General features: G+C 48.7%; 2 protein-coding genes across 7 annotated transcripts in view; one reads left to right on the forward strand and one right to left on the reverse strand.

Moving 5' to 3' along the window:
- LOC115187145 (disintegrin and metalloproteinase domain-containing protein 22) overlaps positions 1-18,447 on the reverse strand; it is a 115,381-nt gene that overhangs the window by 21,315 nt on the left and 75,619 nt on the right. For 3 of the 4 annotated variants that reach the window (XM_029746313.1, XM_029746314.1, XM_029746316.1), the window contains exons 7-11: positions 3,785-3,854; positions 3,405-3,481; positions 2,592-2,666; positions 2,388-2,459; positions 1,124-1,290 (exon numbers count right to left, since the gene is read on the reverse strand). In XM_029746313.1, coding sequence (XP_029602173.1) covers positions 1,124-1,290; positions 2,388-2,459; positions 2,592-2,666; positions 3,405-3,481; positions 3,785-3,854 — 461 coding nt within the window. Of the gene's footprint in view, positions 1-1,123; positions 1,291-2,387; positions 2,460-2,591; positions 2,667-3,404; positions 3,482-3,784; positions 3,855-3,959; positions 4,002-18,447 lie in introns of those variants that run through there. The other variant, XM_029746319.1, reaches the window with a different exon arrangement.
- Positions 4,036-8,075, forward strand: LOC115187212 (claudin-12). Of its 3 annotated transcripts, none has more exons than XM_029746324.1 (3): positions 4,036-4,178; positions 5,145-5,405; positions 5,569-8,075. In XM_029746324.1, exons 2-3 carry the CDS (start codon positions 5,187-5,189, stop codon positions 6,364-6,366), a joined length of 1,017 nt encoding a protein of 338 aa, XP_029602184.1. In that variant the 5' UTR covers positions 4,036-4,178; positions 5,145-5,186; the 3' UTR covers positions 6,367-8,075. The 3 variants fall into 3 exon arrangements, with proteins under 3 accessions (XP_029602184.1, XP_029602190.1, XP_029602200.1); XM_029746330.1 differs by having other exon boundaries at positions 5,150-5,405; XM_029746340.1 differs by lacking the exon at positions 4,036-4,178 and adding an exon at positions 4,203-4,449.

Here is an 18,447-nt window from a genome sequence, read left to right on the forward strand (position 1 = left end):
CACACAGAGACAGACAGAACCCATACCACCCCCTCTCCCCCACCCCAAACAGAGACAGACAGAACCCAAACCACCCCCTCTCCCCCACCCCAAACAGAGACAGACAGAACCCATACCACCCCCTCTCCCCCACCCCACACAGAGACAGACAGAACCCATACCACCCCCTCTCCCCCACCCCACACAGAGACAGACAGAACCCATACCACCCCCTCTCCCTCACCCCACACAGAGACAGACAGAACCCACACCACCCCCTCTCCCCCACCCCACACAGAGACAGACAGAACCCATACCACCCCCTCTCCTCCACCCCACACAGAGACAGACAGATCCCATACCACCCCCTCTCCACACAGAGACAGACAAAACCCATACCCCCCTCTCTCCCCCACCCCATACAGAGACCCATACCACCCCCTCTCCCCCACCCCACACAGAGACAGACAGAACCCACACCACCCCCTCTCCCCCACCCCACACAGAGACAGACAGAACCCATACCACCCCCTCTCCCCCACCCCACACAGAGATAGACAGAACCCATACCACCCCTCTCCCCCACCCCACACAGAGATAGACTGAACCCATACCACCCCCTCTCCCCCACCCCACACAGAGATAGACAGAACCCATACCACCCCCTCTCCCTCACCCCACACAGAGACAGACAGAACCCATACCACCCCCTCCCCCCCCCACACAGAGACAGACAGAACCCATACCACCCCTCTCCCCCACCCCACACAGAGACAGACAGAACCCATACCACCCCCTCTCCCCCACCCCACACAGAGACAGACAGAACCCATACCACCCCCTCTCCCCCACCCCACACAGAGACAGACAGAACCCATACCACCCCCTCTCCCCCACCCCAAACAGAGACAGACAGAACCCATACCACCCCTCTCCCCCACCCCACACAGAGACAGACAGAACCCATACCACCCCCTCTCCCCCACCCCACACAGAGACAGACAGAACCCATACCACCCCTCTCCTCCACCCCACACAGAGACAGACAGAACCCATACCACCCCCTCTCCCCCACCCCACACAGAGACAGACAGAACCCATACCACCCCTCTCCTCCACCCCACACAGAGACAGACAGGCTTACGAGAAAAGATGCACGGAGTCACACTTCTCCTTGATGAAGTCTCGTCTGTACTTCATGAACTCCCTCAAGGTCACCATGGGGTCGTCATCGATGTTGAACCGGTTGTCAGCCGCCCACGTCTCCATGGCAACCAGCACGATGCGGGTGTTGAGCTGCTCCTTGAAGATCTGGGAAGGGAGGGTAACATCAGAACACCAAACATCAGGCCAACAGAACAGCTGCAGGAAATACGGTGCTGTCTGTCTCTTGAGAGTTGACTGACATCAAAACATTTCCTCAAACTACTTCAATGACCTAAATGACTTTGAAAGCTGACTGAGATCTAATGAAAACATCCATTCCAAACAGACTTATGTCTGGGGGATAACAACAAATAATGGTAGTGTTTGTGATTCTAATCTGAGCAGGTTATGAGAACACTGCTCCGTGGCCAGACAGAATCAACAGAGGCTAATAGTCTCTTCAAAGGACACAATGGGGGCGAGTGGCGAGTGGCACAGTGAGAGAACATGTTTGCCTGAATAGGATGAAAATCTATTAAACAACCTGTTTGACTGCCCAGATAAACAGCGGAGACGGTGAAGGGAGGGAGGAAAGGACACCCGTAAAGACTGATTGATTTAGCTGAATTCCAGCAGTAGTCTCACATGGACAGAGATGGAGAGGGGAGAAAGGAGAGGATTGATGGAGGAGAGGAAGGGAGGGGATGATTGTTGTTTGTTTTTAGGCTCAGGTGCACAGAGAGGAGCGAGGGATGGACTGAGGAGAGGGAGGGTACAGGAAGGGTCACTGTTGTCTGTATTTAGGCCTGTCTGCTTGTCTGTTTGTGGTTGCACAGTAAGCCAAGAACATTCCATTTAAATCAACAATGCACAGTGGACAGGGACACTCAGTTCTATTCTTAAAACAAAACATCTATCCAACACACACCATTCCATATATAGCATCCTTTTTATGTCATCACTAAATCTCAAGGGCACGCAAACAGATATGAACCTTTTCCACCAGCCTATCAGCTTTCAAATGTGACCCTGTTCCTCTGCAACGGGCCTATCAGATTTCAGCAGCACAGCAGACAGACGGGGCTGAGGAGACCAGTTATCGTTGCAGACGGTGACACTGAAGATTCCGCCCTTGATCGGTCGAGATTCTAAAGACCAGATGAGTCTACTGTCTCTAGGCTCATGTAGCTCATGGAGGCGAGGTAGCCACTGCTCGCTGACAAAATATCCAATACCAAAAAGATGATGTTTAGGTAACTTACCATATCAGCCATATTGACCACAGACTTAGCGTAGTTATTCGTCTGACCAACAGAAAGACGATGCTTTTTATACTGGAGAAAGAGAGAAAGAGAGAGATAGTCAGCCTTATACCTGAAATCCTAGCTTCTTTATTGGGGGTAACATCCGTGAAAGAAAGAGCACACACACACAATCATAAACACACACAGACAGACTGCTCTCACCATCAGATGGTCGTTGATCACCATCAGCTCGATGTACTTGGTCTCCTCGGCCACACTGCCTCCAACCCGTGGGGCCTACGAGAGCAACACATAGCAGAATGTAAGCTTCAATGGATCTAACACACACACACACACACACGCATTAAAACTCTCTTTCTTACTGTAAAAACATTATATTTGTATGATGACTGTTTCTACCAAAACCCATCATAGAAACAGGAAGAATGATGCTGGGATGATGGAATGTTTCAACCGCATCAAGTCTGTCTGTGCTTTCCTGTAAACCCCGTCTATATTGCTCTCAGGGAAGAAAGAGAGAAAAAAGCAAGAGAACAGAGAGAGAGAGAGAGAGAGAGAGAGAGAGATACAGACACATCCACACCAGTTTGTCTGTCTGCAGGCAGTGGAGGATGAGGAGCCACAGAGAACAACCTTCACTCACATCGTGAATATTTTATAAGAAGAGGATGAGAGGGGTGACAAGGAAATCACCTTCATTTCTACCTCAGTGAATTAACATACAGAATGCAAAGTCAACAACGTGGAGAACACGCAGAGCATTATTTAATTATCTCCAACACACTCATACAGACACACATAAGCATGCACAATTATATAGAACACACACACGCTCTCAAACACACACACACACACACACACACACACACACACACACACACACACACGACTGAACTCAAGATGAGTCCTTTCTCAGCATTCCTTCCCCAGTTACAGTAAATTATGACTCATCCATAACTGTGACCATAAAGATAGTAGGAGGAAAACCTGGGGCATTCCACAGTTCTCACTCACCTGTCTCTTCTTCCTCCTGTGGACGACCTTTGACCCAGGAAATGGAGGGCTGGGGAAAGGAGGCTCTGGGATGTCAACTGGGGAAAAACAAAAACAAAGGAGGGTTAATGTATTATTGTTTGTTAGCGTATAGGGTTATAACATTCTCCACATCTAACAGTAACCAAGCTATGCAGTTCTATATTATGTTTACTCAGGCTTATGTGTTTCTGTAGGCCTAAGGCTCTGATACTGGATATTAGTTCAGCTGCAACTCATGGTAACCAATCAGATTGTGTGGCCAAAACTAACAGTTTTGCAATATTTATTTCATTTATCAGTTTTCCAATAGTTTGTTTAATTGAATCCACCCCTCATAACTCTTACAGCAGATACCTTACCATTAGGAAGGAAGTAAGCTGCTGCCTCTTGTCCTGCTGATTTATAGATCATGTGGATCTGGACATCACCCTGCAAGACATTAGAAAGAAAGGTGGATGGGTCATTAGTCATTATTTTCTCTCTTTTTTTGTATATATATATTTTTAAATCATCCAACCATGTATATTCATATACATTGAATAAAGTGCGCTGTCTGTCATCAGCAACCACACAGACCCAGGCCAGTACAATGTGAATATGAACGCGCGGGTGACGTCACATTCTCTTGCCAACCACGGGGACGCGCAAGAGCTACGGACGGGAAACCGCTCCTTGGAACTGAAAAACTCAACAACAAATTGGAATGGCTACGATTTCTCCCTAATAAACGCGTTAACGTTACAAAAATCAAAGGTATGAAGTTCGACCTCTCTTTTTCATAGAATCAGTTGAGCTTCTGTGAGCTCTAGCGTTTAGCTAGCTAGTCTCGTCTTTTCGACAATCCAGGGCGCAACAGGTTTCTAGCTAACGTTAGCTAGCTGTTGCTAACTTATTATTAGCTAGCTAGTCAGCTGGTTAATGATTGCTAGCTTGTATCAACATTGTTTGAACAACTGCATGTAGAAGACATCACAGCTAAATTACATATCCACAACTTCACAAGCATACGGGGAGAACAACTAAAGTAAGTTAGTAGGCTAACTAGCTAATTGAATGATAGCTAGCTAATTAGCTTGTTGCGCACTGACTACAACATTCACTACTGAATTCTTATTACATGTCTGTCATGTTATGCCAGTCTGCTCAATAGAACATCCACACAGTAAGTTAACGTTATATTCCAGCGCTGTAAACAATATCAGCCAGTTACACTTTGGTAAATAAATAACTGATTCTACTTTGAGACAATTGAGTTTACTGCATTGAGAAGCATTACGGCGCAACAACCATTGTCAACGGTAGTAAAGGGTTGACCAGTCTATTGTCCATTGTTTTTCTGGACAGCCCCTGTTGTGGAGTAGTACTACAGTACTTGCTTAATAGGCTTAGTTTGTAAGTGTCTGAGTTCCAATGAAATGAGAGCATTGTTTTCAGTCACATGCAGATTCTAGGTCAGCTGTGTTGGTGAATAGGAACATAAGGGGTTTGCCCGTAGCTGGGTCACCTCCCTCAGTGGCGTAAACTTTGATGCTGTTTTCAAGAGTACAGTGTAATGCTGTGGATTGTTGTCAAGCAGAAAGGTCTCCCTGCCATGCAAAATAGGAAATGCTCTGTCACATATTTATATTCAGAAGTAAACAGGCCTCTAAATCTGGATGACCAGTTCATCTGACTGAGTACTGATCTCCCATATTTTCCCCTTCTCTCTTTATCCAAAAGAACAGGAAGTCCTGTTGACATCACTTCCTGTCAGCGGCGGCTATGACGTGCCGGGACATCCATGCCACCAATGCCTTCTCCTTCATCATTGCCTTCATCTCCGTGGGCGGCATCGCTGTGGCGGCGCTGATCCCACAGTGGCGAGTGACACGACTTGTCACCTTCAACAAAAACGCCAAGAACATCAGCGTCTATGACGGCCTGTGGGCCAAGTGTGTGAAACAAGATGGTTACTCTGGCTGCTACTACTATGACTCAGAGGTACGGGTCTGATGATCGCACAATCATAAGGACATACAGCATCCCATATTCCCCCCATATGGTGCACTGCCACATAGGGCTCTAAAGTAGTGCACTATACAGGAAACAGGGTGCCATTTAAGATTTGCATAAATCATTTCTCATTTATTCCTTCTCCCCACAGTGGTATTCTAAAGTGGACCAGTTGGACCTGAGACTGCTCCAGTTCTGCCTGCCGACTGGGCTACTGTTTGGCTCCCTGGCCCTGGTGCTGTGTATGGCAGGCATGTCTAAGACCTGCTGCTGCTCTGATAAGGCTGAGACAGACATCAAGAGTACCCGCTGTCTGGTCAACAGCGCAGGCTGCCACCTAGTGGCTGGGATGTTCCTGTTCCTGGGCGGTGCTATCGCCCTGGCGCCCTCCGTGTGGTTCCTGTTCCGGACCAAGGAGATGAACATCAAGTACGACCGCATCTTCTCAGACGGGTTCGCGGTCTACGTGGCCATCGGCTGTTCCGGCGGCCTCATGCTCGCTGCCCTGCTGATGTTCATGTGGTACTGCATGTGTAAGAAGCTACCTTCTCCCTTCTGGCTGCCTCTACCCACACTCCCTAACTCCCTCTCCACCCAGCCCCTCACAGCCAACGGGTACCCCCCCTCCCCCGTCTACGGCCCCCCTCAGACCTTCCCTCCACAGGGGTACGTCCCCACTGTGATGGATGCCCAGCCCTACGCTCCCTCCCAGGGCTACCCTCACAGTGTCGCCCAGCAGCCCCAGCAGGTCTATATGTCCCAGATGTCAGCCCCGGAGGGGTATGGGTCAGAGGTGGGGCAGAACCAGGCTTACAGCTATGCCCCGTCCCAGAGTTATGCCCCCTCTCAGGTGGGCTACGCCCCCAGCTACGTAGGCCACCGCTACTCCACACGCTCACGCATGTCTGGCATAGAGATAGACATCCCTGTTCTAACACAAGGCCTCTGATGGATGGAGGGCTGCTGCAAGAACACTGAGTCCTGGTTCCATTTAGCTGTCCTGTCTCCTGTAAAGGGTGTGTACTGTCAGTGCAATATAAATGAAGGATATAACTGTTGGTCAGTCTGCACTAGAAATACAACTCTGTGTCACTCAACTAAGCACTGCACTGTTAGATACAGTTTAGTATGCTGGCTCCACATCTGGTGAAAGGACACCAGAGATGCCCCATAATGAAGTCTGAATTCACTGTTACGTTTTGATTGAAAACAATATTTTCTAATCGCACCTCTACCATTTTAGAACCAGCACAGCCAATGGAATGTGATGTGTATCGTACAGCTCTTCTTAATGTAAATCTGCTTGAAACCTCATAGCATTTCTACACTGTGTATATTGTGTTCACTAATATTTCAACTGCTAAGAAATGAACTAAACTGTACTTTAACCGTGAGGTAACTTGATGTAGTGAGGTAAAAGGGAGTGACACTGACTGTGATGTTTTAATGTGTGTTGTTCATATTGTTGGTCTGTGAAGAAACACTACTGCTGTGCCTTGTTCAGAACAGCCATATTACATTGCTTAGTTATCCTGTGTGTGTTGTATTAATACTGACAATACTGTAACATGTTTCTTTTGTTCTGCTAGTTTTATACACATGCTGTTTTTGGGCGTTGGAGATATTATAATATGCTGTAACATGTGAGATGACATGGGAATGTGGAAATGACTCTCATACTATTTACCCATCAACAGTACAGAAGTGTCTCTAAGGCCATGACTTTTTATATGTAGACATAAATTAGATCATTTTGTATCTAATTCACATGATGCCACCGTATATCAATCAAATGTATAAATGACATCAGCAGATGTCACAAAGTGCTATATCATGAAGGTAGTTGTTGATCTGTCTCCTTTGTTAAGGTGCCTGGGAGATGTGATTGAACCAGAACACATACTGCACCTCTGTGGCTCTGTCTGCTACTCAGACCAAAGGAACGTCAAAATGAACATCTTATTTTAGCTCCGGTACACTGCCATCATCTGTCGCCTGTTCTTTTTGTCAAAGTGTAAGAGTCTACACTGAGCTGTGTAAGCAAACGTTGAGCTACTCTTGTTTCCACTTCATTCATCCACTACTGGGCTCCCGAGTGGCGCAGCGGTCTAAGGCACTGCATCTCAGTGCTAGAGGTGTCACTACAGACCCTGGTTCGATTCCAGGCTGTATCTCCATGATTGGGAGTCCCATAGGGCGGCGCACAATTGGCCCAGCGTTGTCCGGGGTAGGCCGTCATTGTAAATAAGAATGTGTTCTTCACTGACTTGCCTAGTTAAATAAAAATAAACTGTAATTGATTTCACATGAAGGGGAGGGGGGGCTCACTACACTGTAACATCACATTCCATTGGCTGTGCTGGTTCTAAAATGGTAGAACACTGACTGAATGCACTGGGCTTCTTATGATTCTACAATCTAGAGAAAGAGGATTCTGTGATTTATGTTGCATTCTATCCCTAAACACTAGTTTTGACCAAACTGTCCTCTAACTCGTGTGTTGACTTAATCTTAAATACCCATTGTATCAGTCGTAACATATCCAACATGCTCTCTCTGTTGCAGTACTGCATGTACAGTCTAATGTTCTTATCTCTATGGAAAATATCTTTGCTCACCAGACCTTTATCTCAATAAAATGTTTATCTAATTAAAGTATCAGTGTTCCACGGCTGACGATGACTAATACTGGTGTCACAGTACCACCAGAGATGTATTTACCGTACTTAACATGATTAACAGGGCCAGAGAAAGGCCACACTAAAATGAGACCTGTTTGCAGTGATTCTGAGTGAATGTATTAGTTGGAGTCATTTAGCCGGGCGTGCTGTGATTTGAACTGGGTGAAACTGTTCAGCCAAACGGCTGAGAGACAGAGAGGGCTGGTTGAGATGGAGCTGGGTTTATCTGGCAGGCAGATTGGATTACAAGCAGCAGGGTAATGGGTTGTTTCCGGTCCTCAGGGTTAGTGCTGTGTCAGCTGGTTATTGCTCCACTTTGGCACTTTATTGATCAGTCAGAGTAGTGATTAATGGGCTGTAAGGTCTGTTCACCTGGCTTCCCAGCAGGACATCCCAATAGTATCCTCGCCTTGATCTGCACTGATAAGTAGGGCTGGATTGGTCCCTGTAACTCACCCAATGAGTTGCTAATTGAAAGACGGATGGAAATGAGACATTTTGTGGCCTTTGGGAATAGAAAGTGCATTTTAAAGCATTTATTTAAAAAATCCTTTACGGGCTAATAGGCTATGATTTGTACATATTCTAGGGAACAGTGTTGGTTGCTGGCCCACACACACACACACACACACACACACACACACACACACACACACACACACACACACACACACACACACACACACACACACACACACACACACACACACACACACACACACACACACACACACACACACACACACACACACACACACACACACACACACACACACACACACACACACACACACACACACACACACACACACACACAGAGACAGAGCCTTGTCTGACCCCAGGAAGTCCGCTGTCACATCTTGGAGTGACAGACGTGACAGACAGAGTGATCCGCGAGCGTTAGCAACCCGCTGAGAGGCTAGCTGTCACTGAAGGCTGAGGACACCAAAGGATTTCTGACACTGCAAGGTCCACTAAGAACTGTTCCCTGGCTACACTCTGAACCAAGACAGACATATTGTTCTGGTAACCCTGGCTACACTCTGAACCAAGACAGACATATTGTTCTGGTAACCCTGGCTACACTCTGAACCAAGACAGACATATTGTTCTGGTAACCCTGGCTACACTCTGAACCAAGACAGACATATTGTTCTGGTAACCCTGGCTACACTCTGAACCAAGACAGACATATTGTTCTGGTAACCCTGGCTACACTCTGAACCAAGACAGACATATTGTTCTGGTAACCCTGGCTACACTCTGAACCAAGACAGACATATCGTTCTGGTAACCCTGGCTACACTCTGAACCAAGACAGACATATTGTTCTGGTAACCCTGGCTACACTCTGAACCAAGACAGACATATTGTTATGATAACCCTGGCTACACTCTTCTGAACCAAGACAGACATATTGTTCTGATAACCCTGGCTACACTCTGAACCAAGACAAACATATTGTTCTGGTAACCCTGGCTACACTCTGAACCAAGACAGACATATTGTTCTGGTAACCCTGGCTACACTCTGAACCAAGACAGACATATTGTTCTGGTAACCCTGGCTACACTCTGAACCAAGACAGACATATTGTTCTGGTAACCCTGGCTACACTCTGAACCAAGACAGACATATCGTTCCGGTAACGCTGGCTACACTCTGAACCAAGACAGACATATTGTTCTGGTAACCCTGGCTACACTCTGAACCAAGACAGACATATTGTTCTGGTAACCCTGGCTACACTCTGAACCAAGACAGACATATTGTTATGATAACCCTGGCTACACTCTGAACCAAGACAGACATATTGTTATGATAACCCTGGCTACACTCTGAACCAAGACAGACATATTGTTATGATAACCCTGGCTACACTCTGAACCAAGACAGACATATTGTTATGGTAACCCTGGCTACACTCTGAACCAAGACAGACATATTGTTCTGGTAACCCTGGCTACACTCTGAACCAAGACAGACATATTGTTATGGTAACCCTGGCTACACTCTGAACCAAGACAGACATATTGTTCTGGTAACCCTGGCTACACTCTGAACCAAGACAGACATATTGTTCTGGTAACCCTGGCTACACTCTGAACCAAGACAGACATATTGTTCTGGTAACCCTGGCTACACTCTGAACCAAGACAGACATATTGTTCTGGTAACCCTGGCTACACTCTGTACCAAGACAGACATATTGTTATGATAACCCTGGCTACACTCTGAACCAAGACAGACATATTGTTCTGGTAACCCTGGCTACACTCTGAACCAAGACAGACATATTGTTATGATAACCCTGGCTACACTCTGAACCAAGACAGACATATTGTTATGATAACCCTGGCTACACTCTGAACCAAGACAGACATATTGTTCTGGTAACCCTGGCTACACTCTGAACCAAGACAGACATATTGTTCTGGTAACCCTGGCTACACTCTTCTGAACCAAGACAGACATATTGTTATGATAACCCTGGCTACACTCTGAACCAAGACAGACATATTGTTCTGGTAACCCTGGCTACACTCTGAACCAAGACAGACATATTGTTCTGGTAACCCTGGCTACACTCTGAACCAAGACAGACATATTGTTATGATAACCCTGGCTACACTCTGAACCAAGACAGACATATTGTTATGATAACCCTGGCTACACTCTGAACCAAGACAGACATATTGTTATGATAACCCTGGCTACACTCTGAACCAAGACAGACATATTGTTCTGGTAACCCTGGCTACACTCTGAACCAAGACAGACATATTGTTCTGGTAACCCTGGCTACACTCTTCTGAACCAAGACAGACATATTGTTATGATAACCCTGGCTGCACTCTGAACCAAGACAGACATATTGTTCTGGTAACCCTGGCTACACTCTGAACCAAGACAGACATATTGTTCTGGTAACCCTGGCTACACTCTGAACCAAGACAGACATATTGTTCTGGTAACCCTGGCTACACTCTGAACCAAGACAGACATATTGTTCTGGTAACCCTGGCTACACTCTGAACCAAGACAGACATATTGTTCTGGTAACCCTGGCTACACTCTGAACCAAGACAGACATATCGTTCTGGTAACCCTGGCTACACTCTGAACCAAGACAGACATATTGTTCTGGTAACCCTGGCTACACTCTGAACCAAGACAAACATATTGTTCTGGTAACCCTGGCTACACTCTGAACCAAGACAGACATATTGTTCTGGTAAGGACTGAAGCAGCATGAAGAGCAGAGACAAGACTATAGTTAACATTCTGGTAGCAAAGACAATGAGGAGTTGAGAGTAGGTTTCTTCCAACCTGAGGGAGTTAGTCCCTGCCACTGATCACATGGTGTTTCCTTTAGGGACTGGGCCTGAATAGAACACTGTGTAATAACAGTATGAACAAACTACACCAGTACTATTTAAAACCAGTGCTAACATGTGCCTTGGGAATGGGCTTGAACCAGCAACCATGCTCTGAAGGTCTGCCATAAACCCACTCAGCCTTTGTCCATAGAGAACAGCTTCCTCCACATCAGTGCAGGCAGAAACAACCAGGCAGTGAGCTATCTCTATCATAATACACAGTCTTCGATGAGTGAGCTCTCTCCATTGTGTTACAGTCTTTGATGTGTGTCACAACCCCCTAAGGACAGACACCATCTCTCATCATCCCACAGACACTCTTCACACCAAGCAGCGCTCTGTTTAATCTCACTCTTTCATGTTGCCAATGTGATTAGTGGTGGATCGCAAACCTAAATGCTGCAGATCCTGTCAATGTGATGGTAGATTCTATACAGAACAGAACTGACAGATCAATCTGTATCATGTCTGTTCTTTATTATTCTGTTTCATGATATCTATGTATATATTAATATGCGGTTTCATTTCAGAATATGTGAGCTATGTAGAATAATGTTTTGTACACATGAATATGCTGGTTAATGTTTGGACTTTGTTAAGAAACAGTAATCTCAAATTAATGCTGTATAATTTGTTTCCTGATGAATCCCTTTTTGGTGAGGTAGGATAGCAGTTTGGGGGGACAACCGCCTACAAACAAACAAACACACACACACACGCGCACACACACACACACACACACACACACACACACACACACACACACACACACACACACACACAGACACACACACACACACACACACACACACACACACACACACACACACACACACACACACACACACACAGGCACTCCACGGGGTGTGTGTCGTGAGTAGGATTAGTTTCTCACACAGATGGGCTCAGATGTCCTTGGACAAAAGAACAGGGCGTGGCCTGGGTTGCTGGGGGAGACCGTATCGCGGATTAATTAATATAGAGTGGGGGGGGGGGGGGCACCCCTTTCATTCAGGCTTAGGAGTTCCAAGGATTCGTCCTGTGTTTGTGTTTGTGTGTGTGTGTGTTGCATTAGAGTGCATGAGGGGGTTGGCGAAAGGCCACAAAGGATCCCCCTAGTCCTTAACCCCCCTCACCACCACTACCCTCCCCTCCAAGCCTGCACATTCATAGGCTATCAGCTTCAACCCCCCCCCCCTCCACACCCTCCACCCTCACCACCACGTCTCCATCAAGCCCCATCCCCCACACCTCCCCAACCAGCCCTGGCCCCAGCACAGTCTGAGGAACTGGGTAGTCTGGGAAGTCCTGGGTACAGAGAGGGAATCCACTGAGCATCCCCATGAGACGACTGGTTCTTTGTAAGCCAGCCAATCCACCATCCAGGGCTGTTTTTGGAATGTTACATTCTGTGATGCTGATCACCACAACCTTTCTATGTGCTCTGAGTACTAACAGCCCACAGATGTACACAATCCAGACAGACACCATTACGGTGCACCCATGAAGCATCACAAGGGAGAAACAACCATGTCTATACATTCTGTTAATCATATTTCTATGCAAAGGAGAGGAGTGCCCAAACATGGAAGCTTTAATTCACATTCCCTATAATAACATCTATCTTTTATTGAGACAGGCAGTGCAGGGTGGTGCAGGGCAGGGGGTGGCACAACCGTGAGAGCCAGACATATGGTCTTCTGTACAAAGACAACTCAGCATAATCTCCCTCCTACACACACAAACAAACACACACACAAACACGCACACACACAGATTTTGCTACAGCAGCAGCATCTTGCAGAGAACCGATCCCAGAATCCCAGTCCCAACATCCTGCCCACATACAGCCATGTTAGTCAGCCTCTTGGCTCCCTTCCTGCTGCCTGGCTCCCTGGTTCTGGTTTCTCTTGGCTCCCTTCCTGCTGCCTGGCTCCCTGGTTCTAGTCTCTCTTGGCTCCCTTTCTGCTGCCTGGCTCCCTGGTTCTGGTTCCTCTTGGCTCCCTTCCTGCTGCCTGGCTCCCTGGTTCTGGTTCCTCTTGGCTGCCTTCCTACTGCCTGGCTCCCTAGTTCTGGTTCCTCTTGGCTGCCTTCCTGCCGCCTGGCTCCCTGGTTCTGGTCCCTCTTGGCTCCCTTCCTGCTGCCTGGCTCCCTGGTTCTGGTCCCTCTTGGCTCCCTTCCTGCTGCCTGGCTCCCTGCTTCTGATTTCTCTTGGTTCCCTGGTTCTGGTTCCTCTTGGCTGCCTTCCTGCTGCCTGGCTCCCTGATTCTGGTTCCTCTTGGCTGACTTCCTACTGCTTGGCTCCCTGGTTCTGGTTCCTCTTGGCTCCCTTCCTGCTGCCTGGCTTGCTGGTTTTGGTTCTGTCCAGGTCGAAGGAGGGCAGATGGATTAGCCATATGGCAGACAGGAGTTATGCCGCCACACACACACACACACACACACACACACACACACACACACACACACACACACACACACACACACACACACACACACACACACACACTAACTGTCATGCCGTCTCGGTCTTATAAAAGTCACATCCAACCGGATCATATCACCAGATCAGCCAGGCGTCAGCTTGGAACCTGTTTGCTCCGCTTGCTGTTTGTGTGAACACATCCTGGGTTTTAGATGTGTCTGGGTCTACCATTATTTTGTGAAGAGCTCTGTAAACTAGATTGACTGACAGTTGTGTAAATACTTTATTCTAAAACAGACTGGCTGACAGACAGGCACACAGAGAGAGCTGTGGGGCATGTTTACCTAACACTACTGCCTGAGAGCATCTGAGAACACACACACACACACACACACACACACACACACACACACACACACACACACACACACACACACACACACACACACACACACACACACACACACACACACACACACACACACACACACACAGAGAAGCAGGGTGAAGGAAACCGCTAAAAATAAACTTTAAAAACAATGTCTGCTGATAGAGGGTGTACAAACAGAACACTGCAGAGAGGATGCAAGTACAGTTCTGTGTGAGTGTGTGTGTCTGTGTCTCTGTCTGTGTCTGTGTGTGTGTCTGTGTGTGTGTGTGTCTGTGTGTCTGTGTGTGTGTGTGTCTGTGTCTGTGTGTGTGTCTGTGTCTGTGTGTGTGTCTGTGTGTGTGTCTGTGGGTGTGGGTGAGTGTGTGTGGGTGAGTGTGTGTGTGTGTGTCTGTGTGTGTGTCTGTGGGTGTGGGTGAGTATCAAACTTGGCATGCAGGGCAGGGAGGCCACTACTTGATCTTTCCAGCAGGCATCTGTGTGTATGTGTGACAAGCCTCTTAGAATGAACTGCACACCAAGCAGACTGTCAGAGAGAGAGAGAGAGAGAGTAGCCCCAAGAAGGCAGGCGAATCAGCAGCTCTAAGCCCAGAAACTGACAGCCGACACTGGGCTTAACAGCAGCACAGCATGGCCTTTTCCTGGAGCCAGGATGCTAACGGCTAACAACTTATAGATGCCACACTGTGTGTGTGTCTAGCAGAGCGCTGCAGAGATTTAAGAGATCTTGGAGTGCAATTTTCCCTCGTTCTCCCACTCACTCCCTTGCTTCAATTATTCCGTCCCTCCAGGAAGACTACAGAGGAATGACAGAGGGAGAGAAGGAGTGGAGGAGGAGAGGAATATAGAGAGGGAAGGATGAAGGAGGCTGCTAAAACAGATGTCACAAAGCCACAGGGTCCCAGTGTTGTTCATTTCTGTTTCTCTCTCACCCCCTCGTTTTCCCTCACTCCCACTGTCTCTGTCCATTCCTCTCTCTCTCACTCCCACTGTCTCAGTCCATTCCTCTCTCCCTCACTCCCACTCTCTCTGTCCATTCCTCTCCCTCACTCCCACTGTCTCTGTCCATTCCTCTCTCTCTCACTCCCACTGTCTCTGTTCATTCCTCTCTCCCTCACTCCCACTGTCTCTGTCCATTCCTCTCCCTCACTCCCACTGTCTCTGTCCATTCCTCTCTCCCTCACTCCCACTGTCTCTGTCCATTCCTCTCTCCCTCACTCCCACTGTCTCTGTCCATTCCTCTCTCCCTCACTCCCACTGTCTCAGTCCATTCCTCTCTCCCTCACTCCCACTGTCTCTGTCCATTTCTCTCTCCCTCACTCCCACTGTCTCAGTCCATTCCTCTCCCTCACTCCCACTGTCTCAGTCCATTCCTCTCTCCCTCACTCCCACTGTCTCTGTCCATTCCTCTCCCTCACTCCCACTGTCTCTGTCCATTCCTCTCCCTCACTCCCACTGTCTCTGTCCATTCCTCTCCCTCACTCCCACTGTCTCTGTCCATTCCTCTCTCCCTCACTCCCACTGTCTCTGTCCATTCCTCTCTCCCTCACTCCCACTGTCTCTGTCCATTTCTCTCTCACACTGTCTCAGTCCATTCCTCTCTCCCTCATTCCCACTGTCTCTGTCCATTCCTCTCTCCCTCACTCCCACTGTCTCTGTCCATTCCTCTCTCCCACTCTCTGTCCATTCCTCTCTCCCTCACTCCCACTGTCTCTGTCCATTCCTCTCTCCCTCACTCCCACTGTCTCTGTCCATTCCTCTCCCTCACTCCCACTGTCTCTGTCCATTCCTCTCTCCCTCACTCCCACTGTCTCTGTCCATTCCTCTCTCCCTCACTCCCACTGTCTCTGTCCATTCCTCTCCCTCACTCCCACTGTCTCTGTCCATTCCTCTCTCCCTCATTCCCACTGTCTCTGTCCATTCCTCTCCCTCACTCCCACTGTCTCTGTCCATTCCTCTCTCCCTCATTCCCACTGTCTCTGTTCATTCCTCTCTCCCTCACTCCCACTGTCTCTGTCCATTCCTCTCTCTCTCACTCCCACTCTCTGTCCATTCCTCTCTCCCTCACTCCCACTGTCTCTGTCCATTCCTCTCTCCCTCACTCCCACTGTCTCTGTTCATTCCTCTCTCCCTCACTCCCACTCTCAGTCCATTCCTCTCTCCCTCATTCCCACTGTCTCTGTCCATTCCTCTCTCCCTCACTCCCACTGTCTCTGTCCATTCCTCTCTCCCTCACTCCCACTGTCTCTGTCCATTCCTCTCTCTCTCACTCCCACTCTCTGTCCATTCCTCTCCCTCACTCCCACTGTCTCTGTCCATTCCTCTCTCCCTCACTCCCACTGTCTCTGTCCATTCCTCTCTCCCTCACTCCCACTGTCTCTGTCCATTCCTCTCTCTCTCACTCCCACTCTCTGTCCATTCCTCTCCCTCACTCCCACTGTCTCTGTCCATTCCTCTCTCCCTCACTCCCACTCTCTCTGTCCATTCCTCTCCCTCACTCCCACTGTCTCTGTTCATTCCTCTCTCCCTCACTCCCACTGTCTCTGTCCATTCCTCTCTCCCTCACTCCCACTGTCTCTGTCCATTCCTCTCTCCCTCACTCCCACTGTCTCAGTCCATTCCTCCCTCCCTCACTCCCACTGTCTCTGTCCATTCCTCTCTCCCTCACTCCCACTGTCTCTGTCCATTCCTCTCCCTCACTCCCACTGTCTCAGTCCATTCCTCTCTCTCACTGTCTCTGTCCATTCCTCTCTCTCTCACTCCCACTGTCTCTGTCCATTCCTCTCTCCCTCACTCCCACTGTCTCTGTCCATTCCTCTCTCCCTCACTCCCACTCTCTCTGTCCATTCCTCTCCCTCACTCCCACTGTCTCTGTCCATTCCTCTCCCTCACTCCCACTGTCTCTGTCCATTCCTCTCTCCCTCACTCCCACTGTCTCTGTCCATTCCTCTCTCCCTCACTCCCACTGTCTCTGTCCATTCCTCTCTCCCTCACTCCCACTGTCTCAGTCCATTCCTCTCTCCCTCACTCCCACTGTCTCTGTCCATTTCTCTCTCCCTCACTCCCACTGTCTCAGTCCATTCCTCTCCCTCACTCCCACTGTCTCAGTCCATTCCTCTCTCCCTCACTCCCACTGTCTCTGTCCATTCCTCTCCCTCACTCCCACTGTCTCTGTCCATTCCTCTCCCTCACTCCCACTGTCTCTGTCCATTCCTCTCCCTCACTCCCACTGTCTCTGTCCATTCCTCTCTCCCTCACTCCCACTGTCTCTGTCCATTCCTCTCTCCCTCACTCCCACTGTCTCTGTCCATTCCTCTCTCCCACTCTCTGTCCATTCCTCTCTCCCTCACTCCCACTGTCTCTGTCCATTCCTCTCTCCCTCACTCCCACTGTCTCTGTCCATTCCTCTCCCTCACTCCCACTGTCTCTGTCCATTCCTCTCTCCCTCACTCCCACTGTCTCTGTCCATTCCTCTCTCCCTCACTCCCACTGTCTCTGTCCATTCCTCTCCCTCACTCCCACTGTCTCTGTCCATTCCTCTCTCCCTCATTCCCACTGTCTCTGTCCATTCCTCTCCCTCACTCCCACTGTCTCTGTCCATTCCTCTCTCCCTCATTCCCACTGTCTCTGTTCATTCCTCTCTCCCTCACTCCCACTGTCTCTGTCCATTCCTCTCTCTCTCACTCCCACTCTCTGTCCATTCCTCTCTCCCTCACTCCCACTGTCTCTGTCCATTCCTCTCTCCCTCACTCCCACTGTCTCTGTTCATTCCTCTCTCCCTCACTCCCACTCTCAGTCCATTCCTCTCTCCCTCATTCCCACTGTCTCTGTCCATTCCTCTCTCCCTCACTCCCACTGTCTCTGTCCATTCCTCTCTCCCTCACTCCCACTGTCTCTGTCCATTCCTCTCTCTCTCACTCCCACTCTCTGTCCATTCCTCTCCCTCACTCCCACTGTCTCTGTCCATTCCTCTCTCCCTCACTCCCACTGTCTCTGTCCATTCCTCTCTCCCTCACTCCCACTGTCTCTGTCCATTCCTCTCTCTCTCACTCCCACTCTCTGTCCATTCCTCTCCCTCACTCCCACTGTCTCTGTCCATTCCTCTCTCCCTCACTCCCACTCTCTCTGTCCATTCCTCTCCCTCACTCCCACTGTCTCT

This window comes from Salmo trutta, chromosome 3 (genome assembly GCF_901001165.1).
Source record: "Salmo trutta chromosome 3, fSalTru1.1, whole genome shotgun sequence".
In the NCBI taxonomy this organism is placed as follows: domain Eukaryota; kingdom Metazoa; phylum Chordata; class Actinopteri; order Salmoniformes; family Salmonidae; genus Salmo; species Salmo trutta.

Bases quoted from the DNA above. Each gene is read 5' to 3' on its own strand.
- LOC115187212 (XM_029746324.1), top strand. From the start codon at position 5,187: ATGACGTGCCGGGACATCCATGCCACCAATGCCTTCTCCTTCATCATT. The intron at 5,406-5,568 runs GTACGGGTCTGA...TTCTCCCCACAG, and splicing joins GCTACTACTATGACTCAGAG to TGGTATTCTAAAGTGGACCA.